At 39.3% G+C, this 12661-nt stretch overlaps 1 protein-coding gene across 2 annotated transcripts in view; it reads left to right on the top strand.

Moving 5' to 3' along the window:
• SCN11A (sodium channel, voltage gated, type XI alpha subunit) overlaps positions 1-12661 on the top strand; it is a 122489-nt gene that overhangs the window by 74220 nt on the left and 35608 nt on the right. For both annotated transcript variants that reach the window (XM_011999478.1, XM_011999479.1), the window contains 5 exons: positions 318-472; positions 3583-3756; positions 10909-11010; positions 11488-11751; positions 12444-12497. In XM_011999478.1, the coding sequence (XP_011854868.1) occupies positions 318-472; positions 3583-3756; positions 10909-11010; positions 11488-11751; positions 12444-12497 (749 nt within the window). The remainder of the gene's footprint in view (positions 1-317; positions 473-3582; positions 3757-10908; positions 11011-11487; positions 11752-12443; positions 12498-12661) is intronic.

The raw sequence follows: 12661 nt of genomic DNA on the forward strand, positions 1-12661 counted from the left end.
TCCAGACCCAGTGGGGTAGCCTGAATATGCCTTTTTTTATGGAGATGACACAAGAGAGCAAATGGAAACATGCAAGGCTTTTCAAGACCTGAGCTCAGAACTGGCACGGTGTGACTTCCATTCTACTCTATTGGCCAAAGCAAGTCACATGGCTGGGACCAGATTTAAGCGGTTAGAAAAAGATGCTGTACTTCTTTAATGGGAGCAACTGCAGGTCACGTGGCAAGGGATATGAACACAGGAGGGGGTGAAAAGTTGCATTTTAATGCAATTTATTACAGACACTAATGATAGTGCCTACCGTTAATTCCTTTCAGGCTTTGGTTGCTGCTTTCCATGCTGTAGCATGGACAAGAGAAAGCCTCACTGGGTCATTTGGTGGAACCTGCGGAAAACCTGCTACCAAATAGTGAAACACAGCTGGTTTGAGAGCTTTATTATCTTTGTGATTCTGCTGAGCAGTGGGGCACTGGTAAATCATCATGGTCTTGTGGAGACATTGGGCATCAGGGCAGCTGGGGAAGCTGCACTCTTACTTGGCTTCTCATGGGACTGTGAATATGGGAGACCAGGCAGAAGTGGTCTCTGGTGCTGCTGGTTCCCACAGTGGGCAGGGTTTTGCACAACTTCTGAAGTCATGCTCAACTGGGATATCCCCAAGCAAAGATGCTTTATCTGTGTGGAAGAGTAACTAAAACCAGCACTTTAAAGTGGCCACTAGAGTCTGGTCCTTGATCATCTACCTCTCAATTTTGGGGGATTTCTAGACATTTTCACTATATCCTCCATAGTTCCTCCTCTAGACAGCAATGCTTTTACTCTCCCTCTTACTGTAAACCAAAGTGCTGTTTTCTCAAAGGTAAAATATTATAGGAGGGAGTTACAGGGACCAGATTAGGATATAATAAGTTGCCTTGGTATTTTCTGTCATTCATGATCCCTTGAAAGAAAGGACAAGGAGATGTTGCTTTATATGCATGATCAAAGTGTGGTATGAGTCCCAATGAAGTTTAGAAATAACTCTGAACCCACCAGCTTCCATAGCCATAAAGCCATCCACTTCTTTATGCTCTCTCTTCACACCTTCTGGTCCTTCTTGTCTCCCTTTCCCCTTTCTGCTAGGGGGATAGTATCTTTTCTCTTATCATCTGCATATTTCTCCCTCTCCTTTTCTATTTTCTGCTTTTTTCTATCATGTATATTCACTTAAAATGATTATACAGTAATGTGGAGCTAAATAATACGGAACCAAACTCTCTTACTGTTTGACATAACAAACAGTTATGAGTTTGTTATGAGAGTTTGGTTCCATATTACTAAACCCAGGAGTCTTGGGTTCTCCCCTACTAAGAGTGACAGAACATTTCACAGCGAGTCATTAGCAAGTGGAAAAGGCAAGGAAATATCTTGCTCCTACACCCCATAGCTTCTGATTAGTGTTTTACACTTGTGTGATCTCTAGGTGAAAAGAGATGAATACATACCAGAGGCCACCGGGGATTGTGATCAACATACATCTCCATTTGTCTACTTATTACAGTGTAAATTATTCTTCAGACAGAAAAGCAGATATCTCTAAAACCATCCCAGAGGATTCCCTTGATCAATTTTTATTGTTAATCTTGGGTCTAGTGTTACCTGTAGACTTGCCGGTGACTACATTTTGACTGACTGTCTACTCTTATTCAAGTGGTAGGGTTTTTTGTATTTATTCCACAAATGATACTTATGATAGGCAGTGGGAAAGCAGTGATGTTGCTAAAAGGCCACAGCAAAAATGCCCCATGGTGCCATAAAAAGAAAATTTATGATCAGAAATGTAGCAGAGGGCACACAGCCCCAGTTCTTACCTGCCTTCAGAAAGGCAGGTGCAGGCTGGGCACAACAAAGCTGAATACACGATGCAGAGGGTGCCAGGAGAAGGACCCAGCCCGTATTTCCCTGTACATATTTGTAGACAATTAAGAACAAGAGACATCAAGTCATTTGCCACTATATGTATCTATCAGCAGCATCAGCATCACCTGGAAGCTTGTTAGAAATGTAGAGTATTACATTGTAACAAGCAGTCCATTATAACAAGTTCCCTAGGTGATTTGGGGTTCCTTAGAGTTTGAGAAACTCTGGTCTAGGCAACTATGTAATAATAAGAGCTTCCTGTGTCAGAAAACGGCCTAGATATAATGTGGAAGCCTCTGAAGCACAGTTGCAGATATAATATGCCTGCTCATCCATTGAGCTAACTACTCAGGTCTGCTGAACCATCTTACCGTTAAGCTTCCCAAATAAGGGAGGAAATGAGCACCCAATACCATTCAGATTTGTTTATCCTCAAGAGGCAAACAAACAAAGTCCCTGACCTCCAGGAGCTTGAAGTCTAGTAGGAAAGATAGCTGGAGCGATTATAGACCAGAAAGTATAGATCAAGATAGATAGAGCAATTAAGTGGCCTACTCAGGGAAGCAGTGGGTGACATGGGAGCATGTAGGATGGGAACCTAACCCAATCCTGCTGGAACAGGACAGTTTCCTGTAGAAAATATCAGCTAAGCTGAGATCTTAAAGCCAAAGAAGAGCCGAAAGAGCAGAGGATGAGATAGAGGGCCTTCTCCAGCCAAAAACCCACTTGGCAATTGGAAGTGAGACTGTTTCACTCTTTTGCATTCTTTTTTTCACCCCAGGACTTTGGGGCTGTGGGCTTACCCTAGTCCCCAACAGGAAAGGTGATTTCCTTCCTGCCTTCAATGTTGGCGTAAATTTCATGGGCAGCTTTAGTAACAGGCCTTCTTCCTTTCTTTCATTCTCAGTAACTCTGTAAAGGCCAAAAGGACAGCTTATACCCTAGTTATATAGACCCTGTAGAATCACATACACTTTGGGTGAGGGAAGTGTTTGGATGTAGCATTAAAAAGGGTTGCTCTGAAAGCCAGAATTTATTTTTTCATAGTTACACATAACAATGTTCAATACTCAAAGTAATTTACACTGGGAGCTTTAGCCCAGAGTGTTCCAAATTTTGTGTGTCATGGCACACATATGAAATGACACTATTTGTAGGGAATGGTAAGGTAAATGGATGAGGCTGTTTGTAGGGGGAGATGAGGGGCATCAGGGTTGGCAGGATTTAGGGGGTGGGCTAAAGCACTTGGACTTCATGTTATAAGCAATAAAGAGACACTGAATTAATTCACCAAGGCAATTGGGAGGATGAGAGATGGTCTGTGCCACTGGGTGGTCCTGGGAATGTTGACAAGACATATTTGGCAGCAGTTGAAAGTATGAGGAAGCCCAGGAAATAATGTGATCCATTAGGAAGAAGTTTTAATATTCAGGGGACCAGTAATAAGAAGTTGAGAAACTATTATGACAACAGAAGAAAGAGGATTTTCCTTCTTGCATTTTTACTTACTCAAGGAATGGATTCCATTGGAAAAGTTTAGCCTTAATATCTTTTGAGCAAAACCCCATTACCAAGAGAGATACCCGTTTTTATTCACATAAGGAAGAAAAACAAAAAGCAAAGTTACCAAGGAGTTCTTTGCAAATATTCAGTCTGGCCTATGGCTATGCTTTTTCGTTTCAGATATTTGAAGATGTTCACCTTAAGGACCAACCCAAAATCCAAGAATTACTAAATTGTACTGACATTATTTTTACACATATTTTTATCCTGGAGATGGTACTAAAATGGGTAGCCTTTGGATTTGGAAAGTATTTCACCAGTGCCTGGTGCTGCCTTGATTTCATCATTGTGATTGTAAGTTTACCATCTCTGTGTCCCACACAGTCTGGGGTAGTGGTTAAGGCAGGGATCATATGGGGGCTGCTTTTCCTGTGTGCCTCATGTGGGATGTCTGTCTAAAATAGTTTTTCTTATTATCATTGCCTCTTCGCAGTACTTGTAAGTAGTTGTCATTTGTCTATCAGCAGTTTAGCCTTTTCTAGGTCTCACTCCTCATACACTGCACTTTATATGCTCACCACTCCAACCTTTCCCATGATGGGAAAGGTTTTTTCCTTTCCCATGATTCATTCACTTCTCTGCATAAGCACTGTTTATGTATGATATGTACCTAGAATAACTTTCAGTATCCTCGATTTTTTCTTCTTCCAACTGTGTATTTCTTTTCAAGACTTCTCAAAGCTGGTCAGCAGCCAATAGACTAGGCTAATATCCATCTTAATTGTCAAGCAACATAAGAGGATTGTTCACATACAGTCTCTCGTTTAATATGCATGACAATGTTCTGAGTTAAGCAGCATCTTGTGATGCCTCCCACACTGTATACAAGGAAACCTGAAGCTCAGAGGATTAGCAGTTTGTTTCAGGTCATAGAACTGATAAGTGGTGAAATTGGAATTCACATGTCTAGCTATATGACACAAAAGCTAATAGTATTAGTGGATCACATTTATTGAGTGCTTTCTCTGTATCAAGTACTCTTCCATATGTTCCAAATGCCTTCTCTCTTTTAGTTATCATAGCCACTCTGTGGCAGGTACTACTATTTTTGTATATTCAGAGAAGGAAAGTAAGTCATAGAGAGGCTAAGAAACACGTTCAAGATTGCCCAGCTAGAAGTGGTGGTGAGATACAAACCTAGTAAGCCTCACTCCAAAACTCTTGATTTAACATTACATCCTCTTTTTAAGATTAATTTTATGTTTACTGATATATAGTAGATGGACGCATTTTCAGGATACATGTGATTATGTAATACCTTTATATAATTAAAAGTGGTGGAACCTAGTAAGTCTCACTCCAGGGCCTTTGATTTTAACATTACCTTCTTTCCATCATGATAAAATTAGTTAAACTTTGTCCCTGCTATGCAAGGAAGTAGATAAGACAAACGCATGAGCATAAACCATGTGGTCAGCAAACCCCACTGGAGAACCATAATGTTGCTGGTTAGCACAAACAGACTATGTGTTCATTTAATGTGGACATCAATATCCTGAGTTCATCAGTATTCTATGACGTCTACCACATTGCAAACAAGAAAACCAGAAGCTCAGAGGCAAGGAAAGAGAAGCTCATTGTGGTTCAGGCATTTTAGAAAGGCATCAATGCCATAGAAACTACAACAGGATTCAAAGATGAGAATAAAAACATCCATGTTTGTCAGTCCTGTTAATTTCTAGAGACCAAATAATTCTGTACCTATTATCTTAATAGATTATAGTAAAAAGAAAGCCCTATAAACTATGTGAACAGAAGATTGGTATCTCAATTATAGGGACCTGTGTTTTACTGGATACAAGCCCTACACTTAGGAGCCTGGGTCCTAAAGCTAATTGGTCTACCCTCTTTTTGTGTAACCTTAAGCGAAACACTTCCCCTCTTTTGACAGTAATTTTCTCACAGGTAGAAATGAGGATGTGGACTATAAATTGCCCAAACTGACTGAATACAAAATAGAAAACTAGTGATAGTTTCACTAGAAATCTAGGATCGCCATTAACGATATCAAAACAGTAGTCCAAAGCCACACTGTCAAAAGGTACCAGGCCCAGATGGGTGGGTTTGTTTGTTTATTTATTTGTTTATTATATTTCAATAGGTTTTCAGGGAACAGCTGGTGTTTGGTTACATGAATAACTTATTTAGTGGTGATTTCTGAGATTTTGGTGCCCCATCGCCTGATCAGTGTACACTGTACTCAATGTGGTCTTTTATCCCTCACACCCTCCTTTCCCCTGAGTCCCCAAAGTCCATTGTATTATTCTTACGCCTTTGTGTCCTCTTAACTTAGGTCCCTCTTATGAGTGAGAACATACAATGTTTGGTTTTCCATTCCTGAGTTACTTCACTTAGAATAATAGTCTCCAATTCCATCCAGGTTGCTGTGAATTCCATTATTTTGGTGCTTTTTATGGCTGAGTAGTATTCCATGGTGTATGTGTATATATATGGCATATACTATATATACACCATATATATATATCACATTTTCTTTATCCATGATTTGATTGATGGGCATTTGGGCCGATCAATATTTTTGCAGTTGCGAATCGTGCCTGCTATAAACGAGTGTGCAAGTGTCTTTTTCATATAATGATTTGTTTTCTTCTGGGTAGTTACACAATAGTGGGATTACTGGATCAAATGACAGATCTATTTTTAGTTCTTTAAGGAATCTTCACATTGTTTTCCATAGTGGTTGTACTAGTTTACATTCCCACCAGCATTGTAGAAGTGTTCTCTTTTCACCACATCCACTCCATCATCTATAATTTTTGATTAGGGCCATCCTTGCAGGAGTAAGGTGGTATTGCATTGTGGTTATGATTTGTATTTCCCTGATAATCAGTGAGGTTGAACATTTTTTCCTATGTTTGTTGGCCATTTGTAAATCTTCTTTTGAGAGTTGTCTATTCATGTCCTTTGCCCACTTTTGGATAGGATTATTTGTTTTTTTACTTGCTGATTTGATTGAGTTCTTTGTAGATTCTGGATATTAGTCCTTTGTCAGATGTATAGATTGCAAAGATTTTCACCCACTCTGTGGATGTCTGTTTACTGTGCTGATTGTTTCTTTTGCTGTGCAGGAGCTTTTTAGTTTAACTAAGTTCCATCTATTCGTCTTTGTTTCTGTTGCATTTGCTTTCGGGTTCTTGGTCATGAAGACTTTGCCTAAGCCAATGTCTAGAAGAGTTTTTCCCATGTTATCTTCTAGAATTTGTATGGTTTCAGGTCTTAGATTTAAATCTCTGATCCATCTTGAGTTGATTTTTCTATAAGGTGAGAGATGAGGATCCAGTTTCATTCTCTTACCTATAGCTAACCAGTTATCCCAGCACCATTTATTGAATAGGGTGCTCTTTTCCCAATTTATGTTTTTGTTTGCTTTGTTGAAGATCAGTTGGCTGTAGGTATTTAGCTTTATTTCTGGGTTCTTTATTCTGTTCAATTGGTCTGTGTGCCTGTTTTTATACCAGTACCATGCTGTTTTGGTACCTTTGGCCCTATAGTATAGTTTGAAGTCTGATAATGTGATACCTCCAGACTTGCTCTTTTTGGTGAGTCTTGCTTTGGGTATGCAGGCTCTTTTTTGGTTCCATGTAAATTTTAAGATTGTTTTTTCTAGTTCTGGGAAGAATGATAGTGGTATTTTGATGAGAATTGCATTGAATTTGCAGATTGCTTTTGGTAGTAGGGTCATTTTTCACAATGTTGATTCTACCCATCCATGAACATGAGATGTGTTTTCATTTGTTTGTGTCATTCATGATTTCTTTCAGCAGTGTTGTGTAGTTTTCTTTGTAGAGGTCTTTTACCTCCTTGGTTGGGTATATTCTTAAGTGTTTTATTTTTATTTTATTTTGTTTCATTCTCAGCTATTGTAAAATGGGTTGAGTTCTTGACTTGTTTCTGAGCTTGGTCACTGTTGGTGTATCACAGTGCTGCTGATTTTTGTACATTGATTTTGTAACCTGAAACTTTGCTGAATTCATTTGCCAGTTCTAGAAGCTTTTTGAATGACTCTTTAGGGTTTTCTATGTATACAATCATATTATCACAAGACCCAGATGGTTTTGCAGGTAAGTTTCACCAAACTTACAAGGAGCAATTAATCTCATCTTATTCAAATTGTTACAAAGAATAGACAAAAAAAGGGACAGCTTGCAAACTTATTTAGTGAGACAAACATAATATTGATAATAAAATGAATAGAACAGAAATGAATCAAATAAGAAGAAAATAATATTACAATTGTATATCTTTATAAATCACAGATAAAGAACTCAACACATGTGGTTTACTAGTATTATTATTATTAGCCTTGACAGCATGCAGACTGTGGTGTGGATCTGAAATTCACCACTTACCAGCTGTATGACCTGAAACAAGTTGCTGATCCATTTAGCTTCAGGTTTTCTCACCTATAATATGGTATATGTTGCAAAATGCTGCTTAGCTTGGGATATTGTTGTACAGATTAAATGAGAGAACGTATGTGAACAATTCTATAATATTTATTGTCAATCAAGATTATATAAAATTGCCATCATAATTTTTATTAGAAAAGCATAAATCACAAGAAGATACACAATTCAGCTACATCAAAATGTAGTAAAACTTTTATTTTTGTATTCAACAATACTCTAATTACAGTTAAAAACCAACTAGAGCCTGAGAGACAGTATTTGCCACAACAGATCATTATTATTCACAACATATAAAAATTTCCTACAGATTCACAGGAAAAAAACAACCCAGAGTAAGAATGGGATAAGTATACAAACAGCCAGTTCACAAAAGGAATAAATGTATGATGAAATATACACTAGTTCTATCACCAGTTAGCATAGAAGTGCATATTAAAATGAGAGGCCTCTTTTTACTCATTCAATTGGAAAACAAAATATATTGTTTTGAAACATGGTCTCACTCTGTCACCCAGGCTGGAGTGCAGTGGCAACCTCTGCCTCCCAGGCTCAATTGATCCTCTTGCCTCAGCCTCCTAAGTAGGTGGGACTGCAGGCGCCTACCACCATGCCCAGCTAATTTTTGTAATTTTTGTGGAGATGGGTTTTACCATGTTGACCAGGATGGTCTCAGACTCCTTAGCTCAAGCTATCCTCCTGCCTCGGCCTCCCAAAGTGCTGGGATTACAGGCTTGAGCCACTGTGCCCAGCTATGGCAAAAATTTTAAAGTTGGAGAACATTGATATTTAGAAGGATACAGGAAAATGCGATCTGAAACCACTGCTAATAATTTAATTGGTACAGCCACTGTAGGGAACATTTTGCACTGTTAAGTAAAAATCACAAATGACCCAACTCACAATCCACAAATATCACTTGTTATAGATCCAAGGAGAACTCTTGCCTATGTATCCAAGAAAAATGCACGCATCTGTCCAGTGTACAGTTGTGCATAATACTGTCCAGTGTACTGTTTTGCCTAATAGCAAAGAAATGGAAATAATCTAGGTATTCACCAAGGAGGAATGAATCCATAAAGTATGAAGATTTATATGCTGTACTATTCCTCAGTAGTTACAAGGAGCAAACCATAAGAATATAATCAACATGATGATTTCAAAAACAGTGCAGTGTGATAAATGCAAGTTAGATTTTAAAAATAAGATAAAACTAGTAGATGGCTTCTCACTTGAAGAGTACAGTAGGATGGGAAAGAATGTGGGTGCTTCTGTGTGTCTCACTGATACCTGCAAGTCTGATGGAACAGAAACTGGGGTGAGATTTCAGGTAAAGAGGTGTGTAAGGTCCCTGTAGGAACATCTCTTCTCACCAACTATGACAATGATTTGGTAAAACAGAAGAATTGCTAAACTTTGCCATCTGTTTTCATCTGGCTAGGAACAAGTGGAATATTTACGCGAAAGCTACTTAAATAACTCTCCAAAAGTGGTGCCATTGTAAACAAAAAGCCCATTAAAAACATTATAAATACACTATAAATTGATTATAAATTTCAAAATCTTAATATTCTGTCATATTAACTCAATTTCTCTTCACTACTACAATGAAGTTGGCAAGGTTTGTGAGGAATGTTTTTAGTTAATAGTGAACTCTGACATCAGCTTAGTCAGGACTATCCTGATTCACTTTCTATCCAGCTGAGCAACTCTTCTTCCAAGTTGAGCCTCTGAAAACTCTCCATAATAAGAATGGCTGAAGATCTGCAGCAAGCAGCCTCAACTCAAGCTCAGCATTGATTCCATTGTGATAATAGAAGCAAATCCTAATTCCTCATATGAAAGCCAATGCCTTCTGGAATTGTCCTCTACTGAGCATCTGTAAATATTGTTAAGATTTAATTTGGTATACTTAACAGAGCTTTCTAATACTCAATTCTGTCCTATTGAGGAAAAGTGTATTGGGAGAGAAAATAACATTTAATTCCCCAATAAGGAGTGATTTGGGTTAGGAGAACTATTAGCAAATAATTAATTTTTTCCATGTAACTTTTTATTTTGATATCATTTCAAACTAAGAAAAATGTTGCAAGAAATAGCATAATGAAATCCACATATTCTTTCTTCAGGTTTACCAATTATTGTCACCCATCTGCTTTGTCATTTTTTTCTCTTTTTTTTCCCCCTGAACTACTTGAGATTAAGTTGCAAGCATCAAACCTATTACCGCTAAACATGTCAATGTATATTTCCTAACAAGGACAATGTCTCACATGATTACAATACAGTGATCAAAGTTAGGAAATTTAACATTGATTGAATTAAAATCCACGTCCATTTTCAAATTTTTCAAATTCACCATAAAGAGCTTTTTTAGGGCAATTGACTGTCATAATAAATTTCAATTGACTGGCTGGGCGCGGTGGCTCGCACCTGTAATCCCAGCACTTTGGGAGGCCGAGGTGGGTGGATCACGAGGTCAGCAGATCGAGACCATCCTGGCTAACATGGTGAAACCCCGTCTCTACTAAAAAATACAAAAAAATTAACTGGGCATGGTGGCGGGCACCTGTAGTCCCAGCTACAGGCCGAGGCAGGAGAATGGCGTTAAACCGGGAGGCGGAGCTTGCAGTGAGCCGAGATCGCGCAGCTGCACTCCAGCCTGGGCGACAGAGCGAGATTCCATCTCAAAATATAAATAAATAAATAAATATATTTATTTCAATTGACTGCCATAACAAGATTCTTTATGGTTAATTCCCTCTATGCATCCACCTCCTGCCCCCACTCCAATCCAGGATTCAATTCAGGACCCCATATTACATATGATTGTTATATCTCTTTGGTTTCCTTTAATTCACAACACTTTCTCAGATTTTCTTTGTCTTTCACTAAACAAATAATGTGAGTGCATTGTCCCCACCTTTATGGACTGTAGCTTTGGTAGATAAGGAGAAAAATGGACTTTTGAGCTGGACACCAAGTCAGGTGCATTACCGGTGGCTTCTCTTCCCATCAGGTCTCTGTGACCACCCTCATTAACTTAAAGGAATTGAAGTCCTTCCGAACTCTGCGAGCACTGAGGCCTCTTCGTGCGCTGTCCCAGTTTGAAGGAATGAAGGTACATTCTGCAGAGGGGTGGGTGGAAGTTCAGTTAACAGGGAAAGGTGGAAAGACCAACAGTTCTTTCTGGGCTGAGATTTCCTTAAATTGCCAAGCTTTCCCTGGGTTATTTCCCAGCCTGCCCACTGCTTAGAATTTGAGAGGTAGGGAAAAGCCTAAGATAGTACTTTCTACCCTAAAAGCTTCTGTGACAGCCAAGATGAGCTTCCCTTCAGAATCCTGGGGTAGGTGTCCATAAGTCTCTAACACTGTCATCACAGGGCACTTCTCAAGGTATCCTTAGTGGCAACAGAGAGGACCCATTATGTAGGTAGCTGAGAGCAGGGCTTGTCATGGGGGTGGGGCGCATGTATGTGGAGATTAAGGACAGAGCTCTAGGAGATCCAGCCCTGCACATCAGGCCCATCCTGAGAATCGAAGAGCCTGGTGCATCCTACCAGTCTGTTATGGTTTTCTCTGGTTTTGTTTCCATAAGGTGGTGGTCAATGCTCTCATAGGTGCCATACCTGCCATTCTGAATGTTTTGCTTGTCTGCCTCATTTTCTGGCTCATATTTTGTATTCTGGGAGTACACTTCTTTTCTGGAAAATTTGGGAAATGCATTAATGGAACAGAGTCAGTTATAAATTATACCATCATTGCAAATAAAAGTCAATGTGAAAGTGGCAATTTCTCTTGGATCAACCAGAAAGTCAACTTTGACAATGTGGGAAATGCTTACCTCGCTCTGCTGCAAGTGGTGAGTACAATCAGTATGTTTTTCACTCTGAGGAGAAAAAACTTCAAATAATCATGAATTGTTTCTCAGCTAAAAAATGCAGTGACTCCATTGTGATAATAGAAGCAAATCCTGATTCCTCATATGAAAGCCAATGTCTACTGGAATTGTCCTCTACTGAGTATCTGCAACTTCATTGACTGCTGAGCCTCAGCTTCCTAGTGATGCCCCTTTAAGGATCTGTACATCTCACCTTGTCTTGTATGGCACCTTTGCTGGCTGTCCACATCTCCAGGCAGAGAGGAGTGGAGCCTCAGGTGTAGGTCATGACACTTTGAACAGTTCCCTGTTTAAACCACAGTTGCCAGGTCTTGAACAGGCAGTGCAAATAAATATGGCATCAGAAAAGAACCCTTAGCCAGTCTCTTTTCAGCTGTTGGGCCACAGCTTCAGCTTCTCTGGTAACTTTTAAGGTGGAAATTTCTTGTTTTTAAACTTTGTATCTTGTACAAATGAAGAAGAAGGAAAAAAATCCAAGACACACATCCTTGAGTTCTCTTCTACTGTTCTTTTATTTGAGCATCCTGTCCTAGAAAGTTGGGGTATCATCTTATATATTCAGCCCACTGGACCTCACCTGCTTTTCCATGCCATGTATCTGTTGATGGCAAGTCTACATTTGTATTATTCATGTTTTTCTGCTTTTGTTGCAGGCAACATTTAAGGGCTGGATGGATATTATATATGCAGCTGTTGATTCCAGAGAGGTGAGTCAGTGTTCTACCATGTTCTGGAGTGTTAGGGTCAAGTCAGAGATACCACGGCTACATGGACAGTCCAGAACTTATGGCATCATAGTTCCAGCAGCCAGGGTTCTCTGCCTTGTTTTCTTTGGAACAAAACACCATGAGATACCACTGCCTGATACAAA

Source organism: Mandrillus leucophaeus, unplaced genomic scaffold (assembly GCF_000951045.1).
Source record: "Mandrillus leucophaeus isolate KB7577 unplaced genomic scaffold, Mleu.le_1.0 Scaffold595, whole genome shotgun sequence".
In the NCBI taxonomy this organism is placed as follows: Eukaryota; Metazoa; Chordata; class Mammalia; order Primates; family Cercopithecidae; genus Mandrillus; species Mandrillus leucophaeus.